At 38.8% G+C, this 25896-nt stretch overlaps 1 protein-coding gene and 1 pseudogene across 2 annotated transcripts in view; one reads left to right on the top strand and one right to left on the bottom strand.

The window, feature by feature from the left end:
- Positions 1 to 25896, bottom strand: part of ZNF569 (zinc finger protein 569) — a 68711-nt gene that overhangs the window by 28614 nt on the left and 14201 nt on the right. For both annotated transcript variants that reach the window (XM_060132314.1, XM_060132311.1), the window contains exon 3: positions 10975 to 11032. In XM_060132314.1, coding sequence (XP_059988297.1) covers positions 10975 to 11032 — 58 coding nt within the window. The remainder of the gene's footprint in view (positions 1 to 10974; positions 11033 to 25896) is intronic.
- On the top strand, positions 13327 to 14060 carry LOC132510384 (cytochrome c oxidase subunit 3-like; annotated as a pseudogene).

Below are 25896 nucleotides of genomic sequence, written 5' to 3'. Positions count from 1 at the left end.
TGGGAGGGATCTGTAAGGAAGACAAGGTCCACACAGGCAGACCCTCGCCCTGGGGAATGATCAGGTTGACTCACAATCTGGGCATCCCAGTTCTGGGGTCTTACATGGAGACAAGCCCCCTTGCCTAATGGGATCTGCTGAGACAGAAAGAAGGGCTAGAGAAACCTAGATCCTACTCATGAGGTATGCTAGATAAGCCTAGACCCTACTCATGAGGTGTGTGCATATGCTGGCTTGCTAACCATCAGGATGGAGAAAAGGTTGCACCGGCAGCAGCCACCTCACCGCACTTCCTAATCCTAAACAGTAAATGCCCCAGCCCTGCTCCCTCCACACCATAGCCTGGTGCGAGATCAGGGGAAAGATTTGTTTAGCTCCACAGAGGCAGACAGGGGGCGCCAGGGGTGTAATCTGGATGGAGCCATGGAGCCACTGTCAGTGTGCACACGGGAGGGTGGGTCTAGCCAGGGGAGACACTGTCAGCACGCACATCAGGCAGCAGGTCTAGCTGGGCAGACATTGTCAGCACATCGTGTAGTGCCACAAGAATGCATAGTGGCTAAGCGCTGAATCTCGGGCAGGTAGGTCCTGGGAGAGGGCTTGATCTAGCTATGCAGAAACAGCCCAGATGGCCTGGGGTGTGATCTGGAGGGAGCCACAGAGCTTCACTGTCAGCTTGCGCACAGTGGTGGTGGCAGCTCTAGCAGTGGAGACTTTTGTCAATGTGTGCACAGGGGCAGCAGAACCAGCTACCACAGACAATGTCAGTGTGTGCACTGGGCAGTGCCACAAGAATGCATAATGGCTAAGTGCTGAATACTGGGCAGACAGGCCCTGGGCAGGAGTGCACAGCAGTTTGTTTCCCAGCGAGAGTGCTCCAGCCCCACCCATTCAACACAGCGGCTTAGCACCAGACCTGGGGCAGACAGATCCTGGGAGAAGTCTGCCAAAGAGGCAGCCCAGATCTCAATTCCTGCCCACCTCAATTCCTGCAGCGACAACACCCCGACACCCAGCTCCAGTCTGCTCCACACCACAGCCCTGCACTAGATCTGGGAGGAACAAAACAGAGAAAAGAATGCACCTTGTGCTGCTTCTGAGCAGAACCCTGGACACCTACACACGTGGCACATAGGTTTGCTATGAGCGCATGGGCCTCACTTGCTTCAGCATTCACCTTCTTTGGGGTAGGGCACGCACTGAAGGGCAACAGAGCCTGAGAAAGCTGACCTCAGGACTTCTACTCCAACATTTGGGAAGCAGACCCTGCCCCTGACAGGGTGGTGACAGCCATGGAACAAAGAAGAGACCCCACCTCCCATCTAGCACAGGCTCTGGACACCAAAAGACCAACTATCAAGGGAATAACAGCCAACACACTCTGAAGAAAAACGTGGCTAACATCCACACCAAAACCAGCCCTCGCACCAAAAATGTTGGACACAGTCTACATAGGGACACTCCCACATAAAAACACCCCTTCAAGAACACAGTAGATAACTGTTTCTCCTAAATTCACAGAAGCAGAGAAAGTTAAGTAAAATGAAAGAGCAGAGGAATTACTCCTAAAAAAAGAACAAGAGAAATCTCCTGAAAGAACAAATAATGAAGCAGACCTCACCAGTCTACTGGACCCCAAATCCCCAAAAAAAGGGTAATAAAAATGCTATAGGAATTAAGAAAGATTATCAATAAAAATGAAGATCACTGTAACAAGGAGCTAGAAACTATGAAGGTGAACCAATCAAAATTAGACGATTCAATTGCCAGGATAAAAACCAATCTAGAGGCAATGAATAGCAGACTAAATGACACAGAAGAGTGAATAAGTGATCTGGAAGATAGAATAATGGAAATCACCCAATCAGAAAAGCAGACAGAAAGACAAATTTAAAAAAAAAAGAAAGAAAGAAACATGCAAGATCTATGGGATAATATAAAATGTGCAAAGCTATGCATAATAGGGTTCCAGAAGGACAGGAGAGAGAAAAGGGGATCGAAAATGTATTTGAAGAAATCATGGCTGAAAAATTCTCAAACCTAAAGATGGAAACAGATATCCAGGTACAAGAAGCACAGAGAGTCCCAAACAAGATGAACCCAATCAAACTCATGCCAAAATATATCATAACTAAAATGAGAAAAGTTAAAGAGAGGATTCTAAACGCAGCAAGAGAAAAACAGTCAGTTAGAGGGAACCCCCATAGGCTATCAGCTGATTTCTCTATAGAAACGTTTCAGATCAGAAGGGAGTGACATGACATATTCAAAGTCCTGAAAGGAAAAAACCAGAAACCTAGGATACTCTACAGCAAGATTATCATTTAGAATAGGAGGAGAGAGAAAGAATTTCTCAGACAAGCAGGGCTCCCCTAGTGGCACAGTGGTTAAGAATCCATCTGCCAATGCAGGGAACACGGGTTCAAGTCCTAGTCCAGGAAGATCCCACATGCCACAGAGCAACTAAGGCTATGCGCCACAACTACTGAGCCTGTGCTCTAGAGCATGCGAGCCACAACTACCGAGCCCATGTGCTGCAACTACTGAAGCCCGCGCGCCTAGAGCCTGTGCTCTGCAAAAAGAGAAGCCACCACAATGAGAAGCCTGCACACCACAACAAAGAGTAGTCCCTGCTCGCTGCAACTAGAGAATGCCCACGCACAGCAATGAAGACCCAACACAGCCAAAAATAAAATAAATTTTAAAAAAAGAATTTCTCAGACAAGCAAAAATTATAGAATTCAGCAATACTAAACCTACCCTAAAAGAAATATTGAAGGCTCTTCTCCAAATAGACAAGAAACAAGAATCTATAGGAAAGGGAAAATCACAATAAGAAAGGTAAATATATAACAAGATTGAAGACCACTTAAGCCAGTACATAGATTAAGAACAATCAAAAAAAATTTAAAGCAACATAACTACAATTAATAGCAAAAGGGTAAAACATAAATATGTAAAATAGGACATCAAAATCACAAAATGTGGGGGAGGTGTGAACTTGTATGACTATAAGTTTAACACAAGTAGAGATAGTCACGGGCCAACAAACTTGAACTCCACAGTCACCACAAATCAAAAACATGTAACAGATTCACAAAAAACAAAGATAGGAACTCAAGCATAAAACAAAAGAAAACCATCAAACCACAAAGGAAAAAAAACAAAAAGAAGAAATGAATGAAGAACTGGAAAAACAACTGGAAAACAAGGTTTAAAATGGCAATAAGTATATACCTATCAGTAATTACATTTAATATCAATAGACTAAATACTCCAATCAAAAGACACAGGGTGGCAGATTGGATAAAAAAGAAAGAGCTACCATATGATCCAGCAATCCCACTCCTGGGTATATATCCAGGAAAAATGAAAACTCTAATTTGAGAAGATACATGCACCCCAATATTCATGGCAGCACTATTTATAATAGCCAAGACATGGAAATAACCCAAGTGCCCATCAAGAGACGAGTGGCTTAAGAAGATGTGGTATATATACACAATGGAATGTTAGTAGCCATAAAATGAATGAAATATTGCCATTTGCAGCAACATGGATGGACCTAGAGAATATTATACTTAGTGAAGTAAGTCAAAGACAAATATTATGATATCACTTATGTATGGACTGTAAAGAATAATATAAATGAATCTATATACAAAACAGAAACAGACTCACAGACATAGAAAACAAACTTATGGTTACCAAAGGGGAGGGGGAGGGACAAATTCGGAGTATGAGATTAACTGATACAAAGTACTATACAAAAAACAGACAGGCAACAAGGATTTACTCTATGGCACAGGATATTATACTCAATATCTTGTATTTATATTTCAACATCTATAATTGAAAATAATCTGAACATATATATTTATAACAATCTCTCTGGCTGTACACCTGAAACTAACACAATACTGTAAATCAACTATACTTCGATTTTAAAAATTGATCACTTTAATTGACCAAATTAACAGAAAAAAGGAGAAACATTATTTGATCAAGATCACATATACGGGCTTCCCTGGTGGTGCAGTGGTTAGGAATCTGCCTGCCAATGCAGGGGACACGGGTTCAAGCCCTGGTCCAGGAATATCCCACATGCCGCGGGGCAACCAACCCCGTGGGCCACAGCTGCTGAGCCTGCGCTCTGGAGCCCGCGAGCCACAACTACTGAAGCCCGCGCACCTACAGCCCGTGCTCTGTAACAAGAGAAGCCACTGCAATGAGAAGCCCACGCACCACAACAAAGAGCAAAACCAGCCAAAATAAATAGATAAAATAAATTTATTTTTTTAAAAATCACATATACAAGAAAATTGTATGACAAAAGTCAATACCAATTCATGATAGACCCCCTTAGCAGGCTAGGAATAAAAGGAAATTTCCTTCATCTGTAAGAGTATTTACGAAAAAACTTTCATGGTATATCGTACTTACTGGTGAATCATTGAAAGTATACCCTTAAGACTGAGAATGAAACAAAGATGACTGCCACCACATCTATTCAGCATTATACTGAACATTTAGCAATTGAAATAAGGCAAGAAAAAAGGGGGGGCATGAGAATTCAAAATGATGAAAAGTGTCTATTTGCAGATGATATATTTGTAAACATAATTCAGTTCAATTTGAAATAAAAACCTAAGCAGTTTTAATTGTGGAAATGGACTAATTCTAAAATTTCTAAGGAAATATATAAATCACTACAAATAGCTACAGCAGTGTTAAAGAAAAACAAAGATGGAGATTTGTTTTCATTATCAGATACCAATATTTATAATAATAAAGACATGGTAATTAAGATAGAATGCTATTGACATAAGGAAAAATAAAACAGTGGAAGAGGATGTAAAGTCAGAAATACATATATTAACATGAATATGTCTTGAAAATATGGAGTGAAAAAATGAGTTGCAGAACTGTCAGTCCATTACGTTCCCTATTATTTAAAAATCTAAAACAGAGAGCAACATTATATAATATTCATATATACAAATCAGTGTGGTAAAAACATAAAACCATGGACGCTTGATATACATAACATTCATGAAAGTGACTGACTCTGGGGACAGAGTATCTGTAATATTCTAATTATTTTATTGAAAAAAATCTCAAAGCAAAAATGACAAAATATTAAATATGCTAATTCCAGGTATTGGGTATATGGCTGTTTATTCTATTTCTCCCTCTCTCTTCCTAGATTTTAAAATAATAATTTTTTAAAAAGATGAGATGGAAGCAAAAGCAGCTCTGTATTAGTTCAATTTTCTGTGTTCTCACTGATTTCAAGTTTATTCTCATCAATTCCTTCTTCTATTTTCTCACATTGTTTCTAATTTCTAGAACTATATTTTGTTCATTTTGTTTATATTTATTAACATATCATTATTATTCAGCCTGCAGGTTTTCTTCTGTACATTATTTTTTAGATGTTCTGTAACATAAATTTTTATGTCTTTCTTGATCTAAGTTGCTTATGCTAGTTTTAAAATTTCCATGTGGAAATGTTTTCTTTTTGAATTTTTATTATTAACTTCCTATGTAACTGCATTCTGGAACATGTACAGTTTGTACTTTTGAAATTTATTGAGTTTTATTCAGGCCTAATATATGGTCAGTTTTTTAGTTTTTCCATATCTAAAGAAAGGATATTAATTGTTTCCAGGCTATAAGCTATGATAATCAATTAGCTCTATCAAATTATTATTGGTAGTTATGTTCATTTTGTTGTCTGCTTTATGTGTCTATCATGAGCTAAGACAGACCAATAAAAGTTTCCTATTGATATGTTCCTTCTTATTTTTCACAGTATTCCTTATAGTAAATTTTCTGCAGTTTATTTGGTACAGAAGTAGTCCTAACCATTTATCTTTATTACCTAACGCACTTATCAGCATTTTAAAGCATCATTCTTTTTGTTTTTTTAAAGCTTACGGTCTTGGATGAATAGATAAAGATGTGGTACATATATACAATGGAATACCACTCAGCCGTAAAAAAGAATGAAATAATGCCATTTGCAGCAACATGGATGCAACTAGAGATTATCATACTAAGTGAAGTCAGAAAGAGAAAGACAAATACCATATGATATCACTTATATGTGGAATCTAAACTATGGCACAAATGAACTTATTTACCAAATAGAAACAGACTCACAGACACAGAGAAGAGGCTTGTGGTTGCCAAGTGGGAGGAGGGGGGGGAGAGGGGTGGGCTGGGAGTTTGGGGTTAGCAGATGCAAACTATTACACTTAGAATAGATAAACAACAAGGCCTACTATATAGCACAGGGAACTATATCCAATCTCCTGGGATAAACCATAATGGAAAAGAATATTAAAAAAAGAATGTATATATGTGTATAACTGAATCACTTTGCTATATAGCAGAGATTATCACAACACTGTAAATCAACTATACTTCAATAAAAAAATTAAGCTCACTGTCTTGAATTTTATAGTACCTGATATTAACAAATAGCCTTTTTTCTTTCTTTTAAACTGCATTGATACGGCTTTACTTAAACAATGTTTAAAATTTCTCTGGGTCAAAAGCTTCCATCTATAAAATGAAAATATTGGAATAAATATTCTCTTAAATTCTCTTTTAAGAGTTAATCATTCTCAATAGAAAAGGGCACAGCTAGGAAAATGATGAGATTCTTTCATGAATCCTGGATTTTTTGACAGACTGTAAAAATATAGTCTTTTCTAATAGGAAATTTTGCTTTTCTAATTATCATATGTTTATTTACTACCTAGAATCCAGTTAGTAGTTTGCCATTGGTAGTTCACTATTTCAGGTAACATTACCTATTCCATATCAGGTATTTGAGGAGATATAATGTTCAGCAATTTTTGCTATTAACTTTCTTATCTTGATTAATGGCAACACTAACACCTTTTCTGAAAAATGGAACTGTAGCATAAGTTTGTTTTGTTTTTTTTGCGGTACGTGGGCCTCTCACTGTTGTGGCCTCTCCCGTTGCGGAGCACAGGCTCCGGACGCGCAGGCTCAGCAGCCATGGCTCACGGGCCCAGCCGCTCTGCGGCATGTGGGATCTTCCCGGACCAGGGCACAAACCCGTGTCCCCTGCATCGGCAGGCGGACTCTCAACCACTGCACCACCAGGGAAGCCCTGTAGCATTAAGTTTTGATTCCTACCTCTTCTTCAACACCTAGGTACAATGTGTCAACAAGTTCATTTACCTCAGTCTCACCAATACCTCCTAAATCTCAACTCTTCTATTTCCCCTATATGTTAAAGTAGTGGAACAGGAGAATGAAACAATTGAAACTTTTTTTTCTGATAGCTCAGAGACTATTTGAGGGTCTCATAGTAGTTGAGGTTTTCATTATGAATATTAACTGCCACTGAAGAGAATGAGAAAATAATTCTTATTTGAGCCCTGGAGTTATGGTTTTTTTATTCAATAAGTTACCAACTTACTAGATGTGCCCAGCACTGGTTTAGAGCCTAAGGATATAGCTGTAAGACAGACATAAGTTCTGGTCCTCCTGGAACTTACATACTAGTTGAGGGAAACAAATGAAAACATAAACATGTAAATAGGTAAGATAGAATAAGATAGTGTAATTGGTTGATCTTATGTGTCAACCTGACTGGGTCGCAGGTTGCCCAGACATTTGGCTGAACATTACTCTGGGTGTGTCTGTGAGGGTATTTCTACTTGAGATTAACATTTGGGTCAGTAAAGTGAGTAAAGCAAATCATCCTCCCTAATATGGGTAGGCCTTATCCAATCAATCGAAGACCTGAATAGAACTTAGTAAGAGGGAGCTGTTTGAGTTGGGACTTTAGTCTTTTCTGGTAGCTTTACTAGCATGTTCAAAGTTCCCCAGGGATAAACTTTGTCTGTTCCAAGTGTGGAAAAAGCTAGTATCACTGAAAGACAGTGAATGAGGGAGGGTGTAGCAAAAGATAATGGTAAAGACATAGGAAGAAGGCATATCATGAAGGGTTTTGTAAAGGACAATAAGAAACCTGGATTTTATTCCAAGTGTAATGGGAAGCCATTAGATGATTTTAATCAGAGAAGTTAACACCTCAGGTTTTTAAATTATCACTTCTGTTGTTCTCTGGAGAATGGACTACAGATGGTTAAGAATGTATGCAGGGAGATTAACAGGCAGTTACTGAAGTACTTCCAGGTAAGAGATGATACGGCCTGGGTTACAAGAGCCATGGAAATGTTGACAAGTGATCAGATTTGAGATATGATGAAAAACGGGACTAATCTGATGATTATTTTAGAAAATCATTTTATTTGCATTTCATTAATCATGAGTGAGGCTGAGGTCATACAGGACTGTGGTTAAGTTTACAGGCTTCACAGTTACACCACCTGGGACTAAATCCTGATTCTACTACATCCTTTACCTATGACCTTGAGCAAATTTCTTAATCTTTCTATGCTTGTTTCTTAACTCCTGAAAAAAAATGAAGATTCTTTATGAAGTCTATATGAGGTAATCGATGTAAAACTTTAACAATAGAGATTAGTTTTTATTATTATTTACAATTTTTATCAGGCATTTTTTCTTACTTTTTCAACTGTGGATTTCTTTTTCATACCCTATATGCAGTTTTCTATTGGATTTTAATTTGGTTTGTAAATAGGTATTTAAACACCAGATTGGGTCTGCCATATGTATTACTAAGATTATTGTCAAGTTTTGCCAATTTACTTTATGGTGATTGTATCAATAGGAGAATATAATTTTTATGTATTCAAATTTAGTTGAGCTTCTTTTTTTTACTGCCTATGAGTTTGATATTATGCCAAAAAACCAGCTAGTGACTGCAGAAAATGCACTCAAGATGGTTGTCTTGCAGTAATCAGAACCCTCATACACTGTTAAGAGTACAATTTTGGACAATCACTTTGGAAAACTGTTTGGCAGTATCAATAAAAGGTAATCTTAAACATAACTTATGACTCAGAAATTCTACTTTGGTAGAAAGAAATATGTACATATGTGCAACAAAAACCTACAAGAAAATTCATAGGAACAATATTTTAATTGTTCCCAAATAAAAACTACCTAAATGCCTATCAGTAATAGAATGGATACATAAAATTATGGTTTATTCACATTAATTAAATAATATACAGTAGTAAGGTTAAGTAAACTACTTACATGCAATGATTCAACATGAATCTGACAAACAAAATATTGAGCAAAAGAAGTCAGACACAAAGTATATAGGTCACATAAAGTTTAAAAATAGGCATAAATAATCTATAGTGATATAATCTGAACAGTGGTTACCCCTGGGGTGAGGGTAATAACTGGGAAAGGTGCAGGAGTCTAATGGGTGTTAGTGTAATATTCCATTTCTTGATCCAGTGCTTATGCTGGTTAAACACGTATTCACTTTGAAAATTAACTGAGGAAAAAACTAGAGATCAGAGAAGCTGCTAGATAGGGGCACCTGGTCAAAGAAAGGCATATCTCAGTATGGCAAAGCTTTGAGCTAAGGCTGAAAAGGCAGTAAAGTGAGATTTGTTCAGTAGCTAAGAGTGCAGGATAAATCTGAAAGAGAGAGATTCCAAAAGAAGTCTGAAGAAAAAGGATCAAGTTCTGAGGAAAAGGAAATGTCCTTGAAGAGGAGACAGGCATTACTTATTCTAAGAGTAAAATGAAGAAGAAATAAGGAACCATGGATTCAATTCATTAAAACCACAAACATTTACAAAAACCACATATACCAGGCATTGTTCTAGGGGCTGGAGATACAGCAGTAAACCAAATAAAGCATACTCTTTGTTCACATTCTAGTGGACTAAAATTATAAGAATTTACCATAAATGATTACTTCAGACTGTGGCTGAATCTCAGCAAACACACATGGAAAAAGATAATTATACAGGGTCATTTGAAAGACACATCCCATCTATTTCTTCAGATATTCTAGTTTTTTTAAAAATAAGGTATGAAAGCATAGAATAATGTAAAATGCATTAATCTTAAGTGTACAAACTGAGACATTTTTATACATTTAGGTATTTGTGTACCTACCACTCAGGTCAAAATACAGAGCATTTTCAGCATACTAGAAGGTTCCCTCATGTCCCTTCCCAGTAAATACCCCTTCAGGGGTAACCACTATTTTCTATCACTGAGATTAGTTTTCTAACTTCATATATATGGAATCACATAGAATGTATTCTCATTTCCGACTTCTCTTATGACACATGTTTGTGAGATTATCTATGTTGTTATAAGTAGCAGTAATCTGCTTTGGGGAGTGTGTGTGTGTGTGTGTGTGTGTGTGTGTGTTTATGTGTATAGTGTCCAATTGCATGAATACTATAACTTATTCCATTTTCTGTTGATGTTGATTTGCGTTCTTTCCAATGCTGGGCTATTTTGACATATATTCTTTGCCTTATCCTCGATCAAAACAGACCATCAGTGGGGAGTTCCCTGGTAGTCTAGTGGTTAGGATTCGGCACTTTCACTGCCATGGCCCGGATTTAACCCCTGGTTGGGGAACTGAGATTCTGCAAGCCATGTGGCATGGCCAAGACTTTAAAATTATTAAAAAAAAACAAAAAAACAAAACCACTAGAAAATCTGGGTTTACCAACTATGGGAAGTCTCACTACAATGTATTCATTGACCTAGGTGCCAATGAAAAACTTACTTCTGCTAATAAATGTTCATTTTTATCCTTATGGACAATGCAAATTATGTAATGAATTTCTGCCCTTGTTTACCTATTATAATGAAATTCAAAATTGAAGCCCAACTTTAATCTCTCTGAATGAAAGCATTTCTGCATAATCATATTTCCTAGTCTTAATCTTCCAACTCTGTTTCCTCTGAAAATATATTTTATCTGTATAGGATTTTCCAATTTAGTGTATGGATTACTGCAATTCCCTTAAACTGCACTGTAAAATAAGGCAGGGAACAAATATACTACTTAAAATTTACCTGCAACTCAGTCATTTCCTTTTCTTTCTGGGAGTGGACTGCGCCTGAGAAGGCAGAGCTGGAGAAGAGAATAAAAGCCATTAAACAAGGTTTGTTTTGCAGTTTCAGAAATCTGCACCCACAAGGTAGATTAAAGGTCACTCTATAGCAAAATGATACTTAGAGCCATCAGAAAGGCCAAGAATATACATTCCCCAGGTATAAAGATGACTACTACATCATGTGGAGCTTATGCATATGGTGAACAGGAATAGGAGTACACGTGTAGGAGATGCCCCATGAATTTATCAATAGCTCTGTATCAGAGAATAAACAGTTCACGTGGAGAAGATATATAGCTTCACGAAAGCACATCACCAAGAAAATTATGAAACTGACAACACACCTAAGGTATTTTAATGTATTGAGGCTTTTAAAAGAAATATTTTAACTACAAACTAAATGGGAATTTAACTAAAATGGTGACGATTTTATATTTTGAGAAAAGAGTCAGGAGAAGTTTGTGTGTGTGAGTGATGTGTATCAGAGGTACTGGTGGTGGTAAGAACGTTTAATTCTTATTTTCCATAGTATAAAAAATCTAAATCTGAAAAGTGTCAAATAATAGCAGGATAAACATATGATTTGGAAAAACGGAGTAAACAAAAGAAGGCACAGTTAAGGGTTGAAAGTGATTCTTTCTGGGGACAGGAATTAGAGATGGGGAGAAAAAAGGAACAGGGTATAGTTTTTCTTATTCTTATTACAAGTCTAGTAGCACTATTTGATTTTTTAAAAAACAATTAACATATTATTTTGCCCAAATACAAACTGAATCATAAAACAATGTACTATGTACGATTAATAATATTATGTATTATGTAATATTCATAATATAATGTACATGCTTATAAGCATGGGGTAAATAATGCATGATTATAAGTATAATGTAGTATGTACTATCAACAGGTTAATGCAGGGGTCCCCACATCCCCGGCGGTCTGCGGCCTGTTAGGAACCGGGCCACACAGCAGGAGGTGAGTAGCGCCAGAGCAAGGCACTCCCCATCGCTAGCATCACCGCCTGAACCATCGCTTGCTGGCATTACGGCCTGAATCATGCCCCCCGCCACAGTGGAAAACCTATCTTCCAGGAAACTGGTCCCTGGTGCCAAAAAGGTTGGGGACCTCTGGGGTAACATACACTCTTATAAGCATGGGGTAATTAATTAATGCACGGTTATACATATAATGTATTATGTGTGGCAGCGGTTCCCAACCTTTCTGGCACCAAGGACCGGTTCTGTGGAAGAAAATTTTTCCACGGATGGTGGCGGGGGGGATGGTTCAGGCGGTAATGCGAGCAATGGGGAGTGGTAGATGAAGCTTTGCTTGCTTGCCCACCGCTCACCTCCTGCTGTGCGGCCTGGTTCCTAACAGGCCACAGACCAGTACCGGTCCACAGCCCGGGGGTTGGGGACCCCTGATTTATGATATAATATATATGCAATCCCAGGACACCGAAATCAAACAACTCTCATATCAACACAATGAGGTCTATATTATGGACAATGCTCAGAAATTTGTGGATCAAATCATAGTTTTATACCCATTTTAGTACCACTAAAATACTTTGAAAAATGATCCGCATCAATATTATAAATTCATTAAGAAGCTAAACAGCATTAACCTTTTAAGTTAAAGACTGGGAGCTAGGGGGACTTCCCTGGTGGCACAGTGGTTAATTATCCGCCTGCCAATGAAGGGGACATGGGTTCGATCCCTGGTCTGGGAAGATCCCACATGCCGCAGAGCGGCTGGGCCCGTGAGCCATGGCTGCTGAGCCTGCGCGTCCGGAGCCTGTGCTCCGCAACGGGAGAGGCCACAACAGTGAGAGGCCCGTACCGCAAAAGAAAACAAACAAACAAACAAATAAAAAAAAACAAATCTATTAGGACTATTACCACATTCATTTACACCTACTACACAACTCAATAAATCTAGGAATAGCAATTCCCCTAAGGGCAGGAACTGTAATTACAGGCTTTTGTCATAAAACAAAAGCATCCTTAGCTCATTTTCTACCACAAGGAGCACCAGTTCCTCTTATTCCTATACTAGTAATCATCGAAACTATTAGCTTATTCATTCTCAACCAATAGCTTTAGCGGTACAATCAACAGCTAACAACACAGCAGCACATCTATTATTCATTTAATTGGAGGAGTGACTCTAGCATTGCTGAATATTAGCACCACCACAGCCCTCATTACATTTATTATCCTTGTATTACTATCCTCGAAATCGCCATTGTCATAATTCAAACTTATGCGTTTACCTTACTAGTAAGTCTTTATCTACATGACAATACACAATGACCCACCAAACCTATGCATATCACATAGTAAATCCCAGTCCCTGACCCCTTATAGGAGCTCTCTCAGCCCTTCTAATAATAACATCAGGCCTAATTACATGATTTCACTTCAATTCAACATTATTATCACTAGGCCTTAACAACGTATTAATGATGATGAGACATCATCCGAGAAATCATTTCCCAAGGCCATTATACATCAGTTGTTCAAAAAGGACTTCGATATGGAATAATCTTATTATTTCAGAAGTCTTCTTTTTTACTGGCTTTTTTTGAGCCTTCTATCACTCAAGCCTTATCCCTACACCTGAACTAGGTGGATGCTGACCACCAACAGGCATCCGTCCCCTAAATCCATTAGAAGTAACACTTCTTAATACCTCTGTATTAAGGGTATCCATTACCTGAGCCCACCACAGCCTTATAGAAGGAAACTGCAAACACATACTCTAAGCTCTTATTACAATTGCCCTAGGCTTTCATTTTACAAGTCTACAGGCCTTAGAATACTATGAAACATCCTTTACAATTTCAAATGGATCAACTTTCTTCATAGCTACAGTATTCCACAGACTACATGTAATTATGGCTCTACTTTCCTTATCATTTTCTTCTTACATCAATTAAAATATCACTTCTCATCTAACCATCATTTTGGCTTCGAAGCTGCTGCCTGATATTGACATTTTGTAGATGTAGTATGACTATTCCTTTACATATTCATTTATTGATGAGGATCTTATTCTTTTAGTATTAAACAGTACAGTTGACTTCCAATCAATTAGTTTCAGTATAATCCCAAAAAGAATAATAAATCTAATACTGACATTAATTACAAACATAGCACTAGCCTAACTAATTGTATTAATTGCATTCTGACTTCCCCAATTAAATATTTACACAGAAAAAAACAAGTTCTTATGAATGTGGGTTTGACCCTATAGGACCAACACATGTACCATTTTCCATAAAATTTTTCTTAGCAGCCATTACATTCCTTCTTTTCAACTTAGAAATTGCTCTCCTTTTACCCTTACCCTGAGCATCTCAGACAAATAATCTGAAAACAACACTCATTATAGCTTTATTCCTAATTATAAGCAACAGCCTAGCCTAACCAAAAAGGACTAGAATGAACTGAATATGGTAGTCAGTTTAAACTAAATTATTTTGACTTGTTGGATTATGATTAAGTTCATTACCAAGTGCCTTTAGTTTATATAAATATTATTATAGCATTCACAATATCTCTTGTAGGATTATTAATATATCGATCTCACCTAATATCTACACTATTATGCCTATAAGGCATAATACTATCACTATTCATTATAGCAACCCTGATCATTCTAAATACCCATTCTACCCTAGCCAGCATAATGCCAATTGTTCTGCTAGTATTCACAGCTTTCAAAGCCGCACTCGGACTGTCCTTACTAGTAAGAGTATCAAACATATATGGCACTGATTATGTACAAAATCTTAATCTCCTCCAATGTTAAAAATTATTATTCCTACAATTATACTAACACCACTAACATGACTATCAAAGAACGGCATAATCTGAATTAATACCACAGTCCACAGCTTATTAATTAGTCTCATGAGTCTTCTTAATCAATTTAATGACAATAGCCTCAACTTTTCACTAATTTTTTCCCAACTCCTTATCAGCACCATTATTAATTTTAACATGATTCTTCCCATTAATACTAACAGCCAGCCAAGTTCACCTATTCAAACAATCATTAACTCAAAAAGTTATATATTACCATGCTAATTATATTACAAATATTCCTAATTATAACACTCACTGCCATAGAATTAATCTTATTTTATATTTTATTTGAAGCAACACTAGTCCCGACACTTATCATTAGCCGGTGGGGTAATCAAACTGAACGACTTAATGCAGGAGTTTATTTCTTATTTTATACACTAGTAGGATCGCTTCCACTCTTAGTAGCACTAGTACATATTCAAAATATCACAGGCTCACTAAATTTTCTAATACTTCAATATTGAACACAAGCAATATCCATTTCCTTATCCAACATTTTCATATGACTAGCCTGTATAATAGGCTTTATAGTAAAATACCCCTTACAGCCTTCACCTTTGATTACCTAAAGCATATGTAGAAGCCCCCATTGCAGGATCCATAGTCCTTGCAGCCATACTACTAAAACTCGGAGGCTATGGTATACTATGAATTACAACAATACTAAACCCATTAACAGATTTCATAGCATACCCTTTTCTCATATTCTCCTTATGAGGAATAATCATAACGAGTTCAATTTGTTTACACCAAACAGACTTGAAGTCACTTATCACATATTATTCTGTCCGTCACAGAGCACGTGTTTTCGTAGCCATTCTTATCCAAACACCTTGAAGTTATATAGGAGCCACTGCTCTAATAATTGCCCACGGCCTCACATCATTCATATCATTCTGCCTCACAAATTCAACTTACTAACAAATTTACAGCCGAATGATAATTCTAGCCAGAGGTCTACAAACATTCCTCCCATTAATAGCAACAGTGATGACTACTAGCAAGCCTAACAAACCTAGCTCTACCCCCAACTATTAAGCTAATTGGAGAACTATTTGTAGTAGTATCATCCTTCTCATGATCAAATGTCACCATTATCCTAATAGGAATTACTATAGTAATTACTGCCTTATACTCTCTATATATGTTAATCATAGCACAACAAGGCAAATATACAAATTCTATCAGTAATATTAAGCCATCATCCATACGAGAAAATGGTCTCATAACTCTTCACATTTTACCTCTCTTACTCCTATCCTTAAGTCCCAAAATCATTTTATGGCCCTTGTACTGTAAATATAGTTTTAAAAAACACTAGATTGTGAATCTAGTAACAGAAGACTAAACCTTCTTGTTTACCAAAAAAGTATGCAAGAACTGCTAATTCATGCCTCCATATCTAATAGTATGGCTTTTTCAAGCTTTTAAAGGATAGTATTGATCCATTGGTCTTAGGAACCAAAAAGTTGGTGCAACTCAAAACAGAAGTAATAAACTTATTTACCTCTTTCACACTAGTTACACTAGTTATACTAACAATACCAATCATAATAACAAATACCAACATCTACAAAAGTAACATATATCGAGCCTATGTAAAAACCACTATTTCATATGCTTTTATCACCAGCTTAATTCCAACAATAATATTCATTCACACAGGACAAGAAAGAATTATCTCAAGCTGACATTGAATTACTATCCAAACCCTTAAATTATCACTTAGCTTCAAACAGACTCCTTCTCAATAATATCTGTGCCAGTAGCATTATCTGTCACGTAATCTATTATAGAATTTTCAATCTGATATATGCACTCAGATCCTAACATCAATCGATTCTTTAAATACTCCTTTTTCTTACCACAATACTAATTCTTATCACTGCTAACAATCTTTTCCAGCTTTTCATTGGATCAGAAGGAGTTGGAATTATATCTTTTCTACTTATCGGGTGACAACATGGATGAGCAGAGGCAAATACAGCCGCTCTCCAACCAGTTTTATATAATCGCATTGGAGATATTGGATTTATTATTATCAGTAGCATGATTCCCATTTAACTTAAATGCATGAGACCTACAATAAATATTTATACTTAATCTAAGCCACCCAAACCTGCCTCTAACAGGACTTGTATTGGCCACAACTGAAAAATCCGCCCAATTTGGCATCACAAATGACTTCCCCCAGCAATAGAAGGCCCTACCCCCATCTCAGCCCTACTCCACTCAAGAATAGTTGTAGCAGGTATTTTTTTTATAGTTGTTTTCTTTTTTTTTTTGTGGCTGTGTTGGGTCTTCGTTTCTGTGCGAGGGCTTTCTCTAGTGGTGGCAGGCGGTGGCCACTCTTCATCGCGGTGCACGGGCCTCTCACTATCGCGGCCTCTCTTGTTGCGGAGCACAGGCTCCAGACGCGCAGGCTCAGTAGTTATGGCTCACGGGCCTAGTTGCTCCGCGGCATGTGGGATCTTCCCAGACCAGGGCTCGAACCCGTGTCCCCTGCATTAGCAGGCAGATTCTCAACCACTGCGCCACCAGGTACTTTTCTACTTATCTGCTTTTACCCTTTAACAGAGAATAATAAATTTATCCAAACAATAATATTATGTATCGGAGCAATTACCACATTATTTACAGCAGTATGCACTCTTACCCAAAATGACATTTAAAAATTGTTGCCATCTCTACTTCATGCCAATTAGGCCTTATAATAGTAACAACCAGTATTAACCAGCCTTACCTAGCATTTCTCCATATTTGCATACATGCCTTTTTCAAGGCCATACTATTTACATGCTCTAGATCCATTATTCATAGCCTAAATGATGAGCAAGACATTCAGTAGACAGGTTTATTTAAAGCAATACCATTTACCACAACAGCCCTCATTATTGAAGTCTCGCACTAACAGGAATACACTTCCTCACAGGATTCTACTCGACCTAATCATCAAAATTGCTAACATGTCATATACCAATACCTGAGCCCTACTAATAACTCTCGTCGCCACATCCCTTACAATTGTCTATATCACTCACATTATTCTCTTGCACTATTAGGACAAACTTTTCCACTTTAATTCTAATTAATGAAAACAACCCACTCCTAATCAATTCTATTAAATGTTTACTAACTGGAAGTATTTTTGCTGGATTTCTTATCTCCAACAATATTCCCCCAACAACAATTCCATAAATAACTATACCTTATTATTTGAAACTAACTGCCCTTGCTGTAACCATCTGGCACTGAAATCAACCTCACCACACAAAACTTAAAATTTAAGTACCCTTCAAATTTTCCAACCCCCTAGGGTATTTCTCCATTATTATACACAACTTCCCACCATACTTAAATTTATCAGCAAGCCAAAAATCACATCAGCCTTCCTAGATTTAATCTGACTAGAAAGTAGCTACCCAAAACTACTTCCCTTATTCAAATAAAAATTTCTATGCTAGTATCAGACCAAAAAGGCCTAATCAAACTATATTTTCTTTCATTCCTCATTACCCTTACCCTAAGCATAATTCCGTTCAATTACCACGAGTAACCTCTATAATAACCACAACACCAATAAGCAATGATCAACGGGTAACAATTACTAATCAAGTACCAGAGCTATACAATGTCGCAATTCCTATAGCCTCTTCACTAAAAAAAACCCAGAATCACCCGTATCATAAATTACCCAATCCCCTAGTCCATTAAACTTAAATACAATCTCCACTTCTTCATCCTTTAAAACAGGGGTCCGCAACCCCCGGGCCACGGACTGGTACTGGTCCACGGCCTGTTAGGGACAGGGCAGCACGGCAGGAGGTGAGTAGTAAGCAAGCGAGGGAAACTTCATCTGCTCCTCCCCATCGCTCGCATTACAACCTGAACCATCCCCCACCCCCGTACCCCCCGACCATTTTTTCATAGAAGAAAAAATGTCTTCTTTGAAACTGGTACCTGGTGCCAAAAAGGTTGGGGACCGCTGCTTTAAAACATAGAATACTATTGAAAATTCTATCAACCCTGAAAGAAATATACCTAGAATGGTCTTACTAGAAACTCAAACTTCAGGATACTGCTCAGTAGCCATAGCTGTCATATAACAAATACTATCAACATTCCCCCTAAATAAATCAAAAATGCTATTAGACCCCAAAACGAACCACCAAAATTCAACACAATCCCACAACCAAAACCACCACCTACAATCAACCCAAGTTCACCATAAATAGGTTTTTTAAAAAAATTATTTATTTTATTTATTTTTGGCTGTTTTGGGTCTTTGTTGCTGTGCACGGGCTTTCTCTAGTTGTGGTGAGCGGGGGCTACTCTTCGTTGCAGTGTGCAGGCTTCCCATTGCGGTGGCTTCTCTTGTTGCGGAGCATGGGCTCTAGGCACGCAGGCTTCAGTAGTTGTGGCTCACAGGCTCTAGAGTGCAGGCTCAGTAGATGTGGTGCACAGGCTTAGTTGATCCACGGCATGTGGGATCTTCCCAGACCAGGGATTGAACCCATGTCCCCTGAATTGGCAGGCGGATTCTTAACCACTGAGCCACCAGGGAAGCCCTAGGTGAAGGTTTTGAAGAAAAACCCACAAGACTAATTACAAAAATAGTACTTAAAATAAATACAATGTATGTTATCATTATTCTTACATGGAATCTAACCATAGCCAATGACATGAAAAATCACTGTATTTCAACCATAAGAATACTTAATAACCAACATCTGAAAATCATCCATCAACAAAAATTAACAATGCATTTATTGATCTCCCAGCTCCATCAAACATTTCATCATGATGAAATTTTGGTTCCCTACTGGGCATTTATTTTTGTTTTTTTTCTGGGGTTTTTTTGGCCCTGCCACGAAAAGATCCCCGCCCTGGCTTGCAGGGATCTTAGTTCCCTAACCAGGGATTGGACCTGGGCCCTCAGCAGTGAGCGCACAGAGTCCTAACCACTGGACCACCAGGGAACTCCCTAGTTCTACAAATCTTGACAGGCTTATTCTAGCAATACATTATACATCAGATACAATAACCACTTTTTAATCAGTAACACATATACGAGACGTAAACTATGGATGAATTATCCGATATCTACATGCAAATGGAGCTTCCATCTTTTTTATTTGCCTATTTATTCACGTAGGACAAGGATTATACTATGGATCCTACACCTTTTTAAAATATTTACTTATTTTATTTATTTTCTTCCTTTTAAATTTTTTTGGCTGCATCGGGTCTTAGTTGCGGCACACGGGATCTTCATTGAGGCATGCAGGATCTTTTGTTATGGCGCGTGGGCTCTTCGTTGTAGTGCTTAGGCTTCTCTCTAGTTATGGTGTGTGGGTTTTCTCTCTCTAGTTGGGGCGTGTGGGCTCCAGGGCGCACGGGCTCTGTAGTTGTGGCCCTTGGGTGAGCACGTGGGCTCTGTAGTTTGTGGCACGTGGACTCTCTCATTGAGGCACGTGAGCTCAGTAGTTGTGGCAAATGAGCTTAGTTACCCCATGGCATGTGGGATCTTAATTCCCCGACCAGGGATCGAACCCATGTACCCTGCATTGGAAGGTGGATTCTTTACCACTGGACCACCAGGGGAGTCCCAGATCCTATACCTTTTCAGAAACATGGAACACTGGAATCATCTTATTATTTACAGTCATAGCTACAGCATTCATGGGCTATGGCTTACCCTGAGGACAAATATTCTGAGGAGTAACAGTTAATACTGTTCTCCTCTCAGCAATCCCATGTATCCGCACAAGCCTCGTCAAATGAATCTGAGGTGGCTTTTCAGTAGATAAAGCAACTCTTACACGATTCTTCGCCTTCCATTTTATTCTCCCATTTATAATTGCAGCACTAGCAGCTGTCTACTTACTATTCCTCTACAAGACAGGCTCCAATAATCCTACAGGAATCTCATCCGATACAGACAAAATTACATTTCACCCCTACTGTACAATCAAAGACATCCTAGGTGCCTTGTTACTAATTTTAATACTAATAATATTAGTGCTATTTTCACCCAACCTACTAGGAGACCCAGACAACTACAGTCCAGCAAACCCTCTCAACACACCACCTCATATCAAGCCAGGGTGATATTTTCTATTTGCACATGTAATTCTACAATAAATTCCTAATAAACTAGAAGGAGTATTAGCCCTAATCTTTTCAATCTTAATTCTAGCATTTATCCCAATTCTTCACACATCCAAACAACGAAGCATAACATCTCCACCTCTCAGCCAGTGCCTATTTTGAGTACTACTAGCAGACCTATTAACACTAACATGAAGTGGAGGACAACCCGCAGAACACCCCTTCATTATGGTATTTGTCTTTCTGTTTCTGACTTAGTTCACTTCACATGCTAATCTCTAAGTCCACCCATGTAGCTGCATTTCCATTTATTTTTAATTTATTTTCTTTCATCATGTTTTTTTTTCATTTTCAGCATACAGTGCCTGTACATACTTTGTGAGATTTATTAAGTATTGTATTTTGGGGGTGCTAATAAAATGGCATTTAAAATTTTACTTCAGCAGCAACATGGATGCAACTAGAGATTATCATACTAAGTGAAGTCAGAAAAAGAAAGACAAATACCATATGATATCACTTATATGTGGAATCTAAAATATGATACAAGTGAACCTATCTATGAAACAGAAACAGTCTCACAGACATAGATAACAGACTTGTGGTAGCCAAGCAGGAGGGGCAGGGGGAGAGATGGAGTGGGAGGTTGGGGTTAGCAGATGTAATCTATTATATACAGAAAGGATAAACAACAACGTCCTACTATATATATAATACAGGGAACTATATTCAATAGCCTATGATAAACCATAGTGGAAAAGAATATTGAAAATGTACATATGGGCCTCCCTGGTGGCGCAGTGGTTGAGAGTCCGCCTGCCGATGCAGGGGATATAGGTTCGTGCCCCGGTCCGGGAGGATCCCACATGCCGCGGAGCGGCTAGGCCCATGAGCCATGGCTGCTGAGCCTGCGCGTCCGGAGCCTGTGCTCCGCAATGGGAGAGGCCACCACAGTGAGAGGCCCGCGTACCACAAAAATAAATAAATAAATAAAGACAGGGTAAGGGGGTGGAGTTGTGTGATCAGCTTGTGCACCTTCTTCTGATTCGTTGGTGGTGAGGTAATCAGGAGTCAATATCATCAATCTGATTCCAACCCACCTGGGGTCAACTCGCTCATGGTCAAGCAGCAGTTAACTTTTTCCACCTGATGGGGGTTTCACCATCTGCCAAACAACTCAAGGATGGCTCAGAATACTAACTACAGACCTTATGGAGGAACTAAAGATCTTTAACTTTGTTTAATGGCTAAGCTATTATTGTTTCAAATTGCTTGACTGCTTTCCTTTGTTTCTGAATTTTCTCACTTCTCTGATTAAATTTGCTCTTTGGAACAACCCCCCCAAAAAAAAAATCTGCATCTACCTTCAAATAATATGACACTGCTTCACTTGTAGTATAAAGACCACAACAACATATTCCAAATTCCTCCCATCCTTTGTGCTACATTCGTCATATATTTCACTTTTACCTATGCCATAAACATACAATATTTACTTTAGATGATCACATATCTTTTAGAGCAATTACATATAAGAAAGGAAATGAATTTTATTTGAATTTCACTGATTCCAGTTCCAATGCTCTTCATTTCTTTGTGCAAATCCAAGTTTGATTGATATCATATTCCTTCTGCATCTCCTGTAGAGGTCTACTGGCAGTTTTTTTAAATAAATAAAAATTTATTTATTTATGGCTGTGTTGGGTCTCATTGCTGCACACGGGCTTTCTCTACTTGCAGCGAGCAGGGGCTACTCTTCATTGTGGTGCTCGGACTTCTCATTGCAGTGGCTTCCCTTGTTGTGGAGCACAGGTTCTAGGCATGCAGGCTTCAGTAGTTGTGGCACGTGAGCTTAGTAGTTGTGGCTTGTGGGCTCTAGAGTGCAGGTTCAGTAGTTGTGGTGCACAGGTTTAGTTGCTCCGCAGCATGTGGGATCTTCCCGGACCAAGGCTCGAACCCGTGTCCCCTGCATTGACAGGGGGATTCTTAACCACTGCATCACCAGGGAAGCCTGCAATGAGTTTTTGATTGTCTAAAGTATTTTATTTATTTTTGGCTGCATTGGGTCTTCATTGCTGCGTGTGGGCTTTCTCTCGTTGTGGTGTGCAGGCTTCTCATTGTGGTGGCTTCTCTTATTGAGGAGCACAGCCTCTAGGTGCACTGGCTTCAGTAGTTGTGGCTCATGGGGCTCAGTAGTTGTGGCTAGTGGGCTTCAGTAGTTGTGGCTCGCAGGCTCTAGAGCGCAGGCTCAGTAGTTTTGGTGCATGGGCTTAGTTACCCTGCATGGGCTTAGTTGCTCCATGGCATGTGGGATTTTCCCAGACCAGGGATTGAACCCATGTCCCCTGCATTGGCAGGTGGATCCTTAACCACTGCGCCACCAGGGAAGTCCCTGAAAAAGTATTTATTTTTCATTTTTGAAGCATATTTTTACATGGTATAGAATCCTGTATTGATAGCTTTTTTCTTTCAGTACTTTAAAAATTTGTCTCCATTGTCTTCTTGCTTGCATGATATCTGATGAGAAGTCTGCTGTATGTGATTCTTATCCTTGTCCCTCAGTACATAAAGTTTCTACTTTCTTGAAGTTGCCTTCAAGATTTTCTTCCTTATCTTTCTTTTTCAGAAGTTTAAATATGATAATACCCAGGGGCATTCTTGGTGGTCCAGTGGTTAAGACTTTGTGCTCCCAATGTAGGGGGCCCAGGTTCCATCCCTGGTCAGGGAACTAGATCCCACCTGCCTCAACTAACAGCCTGCATGCTGCAACTAAAAGATCCTGCATGCTGCAACTAAAGATCCTGCATGCTGCGATGAAGATCCCGCATGTGGCAATGAAGATCCCTCATACCACAACTAAGACCCAGAGCAGCCAAATAAATAAATAAGTATATTTTTTAAAAATATGATATGTCCAAAAGTGTTTTTCATTTTTATTTGTGTTTATCCTGCTTGGTGGTCTCTGAGTTTACTGGTTTGGTGTCATTAACTTTGAAAAAGTCTCAGCCATTATTTCTTCAAATATTTTTTCTTCATTCTCTCTCTTAACTGGGATTCCAATTAAGCATATATGAGACATTTTATACTGTCCTATACCTCTTGGATGCTCTATTCTGGCTTTTTTCACCCACTCTTTTTCTCACTGTGTTTCAGTATAGGTAATTTCTATTACTCTAAATTGAAGTTCACAGATTCTTTCTTCAGCTGTGTCCAATCTACTAATGAGTCTATCATAAACATTATTCACCTCTGCTGTGATTCTGATTTCTAGCATTTCTATTCAACTTTTTCTTATAGTTTCCATCTCTCTGCTGTAATTACCCATGTGATTCATTACATATTAGTCATAATTATTCTAAATTCCTATTGGGTTGTTCCAATATCTACGTCATATCTGAGTCTGGTTCTGATGATTGCTTTGGCTCTTTGAAGTGTTATTTCTTGCCTTTTCACATACCTTATAATTTTTTGGAAAGCTGGACACCTTGGGTAGTACAGCAAATATAAAGTTAAGTATTTCTTATGCTTACAGATTAGCATGCCTTTCCTTCTGCTAGGTTTTTTTGTTTTTTGCTTTTTTTTTTTTTCCCAGTATGCAGGCCTCTCACTGTTGTGGCCTCTCCTGTTGTGGAGCACAGGCTCCGGACGCACAGGCTCAGCGGCCATGGCTCATGGGCCTAGCTGCTCCGCGGCATGTGGGATCTTCCCGGACCGGGGCACGAACCCGTGTCCCCTGCATCAGCAGGCGGACTCTCAACCACTGCACCACCAGGGAAGCCCTCTGCTATGTTTTTAACACGGGGGTTTGAGTCAGCAGATGGGTGGGGTTTAGGTTTTTCATTGCTGTGGTTACCTTCATTGCACCACAGGCTTCAAATTCCTCTAAAGATACCTGTGTTTAAGGTATGGGTTGGTTTGCCAGGCATGTTTTCTCAATATATGTTTCTCCCTTGGCAATGAGTATTCCATCTGTGCTGTTCCCCACAGAGAATCTCTCTTGCAGGTCTCCCAGCTATGTTCCAGTATTATTTTTATTTGATGCTTGTTACCCTCATGGGGGGTTGGGCAGTAGGGGTTGGTAGAGAAAAGCAGTCTCTTATATTCTCTCTAAGCCTAAATCTTAGGCAGGCCCCATGTCCCTGGGTCTTGGTTATGTATGTGGCTTTCATGAATGCTCTTGCCTCTCCTCCAGCTGTGTGCTAGGTCTAGCACATATTCCTTCCCCACTCCCAGAGGTAGTGCTTTTTTTTCAGTTCACTTTCTTAAACTGCTATAAGTTTCACACCTGTGCCCTAAGGTAACAGTTTTTGTTGCTTTTTATTATACAAACTAAAGTTTTTATTCTGCAGCAAAGATGGGTCTGTGCTGTTGTTCCCTTTCCCAAAGCAGCACCACAAGGAAAGATATCACAGGACTCTCCTCCATTTTCACAGTGAGTGTCTGGTGGGATTTCTGGAGGAAAAGCCTAACAGAGATTGAAAACTCCCAAATTTGCAACTCCCTCAGTGGCTTTATACTCTTGCTGGCCCACATTCAACCTTTGATAATTTGTTTAAAAAATTTAACTGTATCTTCTTACTGGCTTATATGGTGTCTGGCAGTATCCACCCCATGTGAGTGAAGGTTCAAGTCCTGTTTCTCCCAGAAGGCATCTGTTTTTCCTCAGATTTCAGGTTACTTGGTTGCCCTGTGACCTCAGTTCTTTGATGAGTTCAAAAAAAGTTGTTAATCTGCAGTTTGTCCAGTTTTTTCCTTGTTTTAAGGGTGGAGGCAGAGCTCTTTCCATCTATGTCCCTGAGCAGAAACCCAAAGTCCCTCCACTACAATAAACTTTTAAGAATTGCCCCACTTGGAAGGTACACAGCAAAAGTCCCTCAGCTTATTCTGGCATGGGG

This window comes from Lagenorhynchus albirostris, chromosome 19, assembly GCF_949774975.1.
Source record: "Lagenorhynchus albirostris chromosome 19, mLagAlb1.1, whole genome shotgun sequence".
NCBI classification, from domain to species: Eukaryota; Metazoa; Chordata; class Mammalia; order Artiodactyla; family Delphinidae; genus Lagenorhynchus; species Lagenorhynchus albirostris.
Note: the sequence above shows the minus strand (reverse complement) of the source record. Positions and strands in the feature narration are given on the sequence as shown.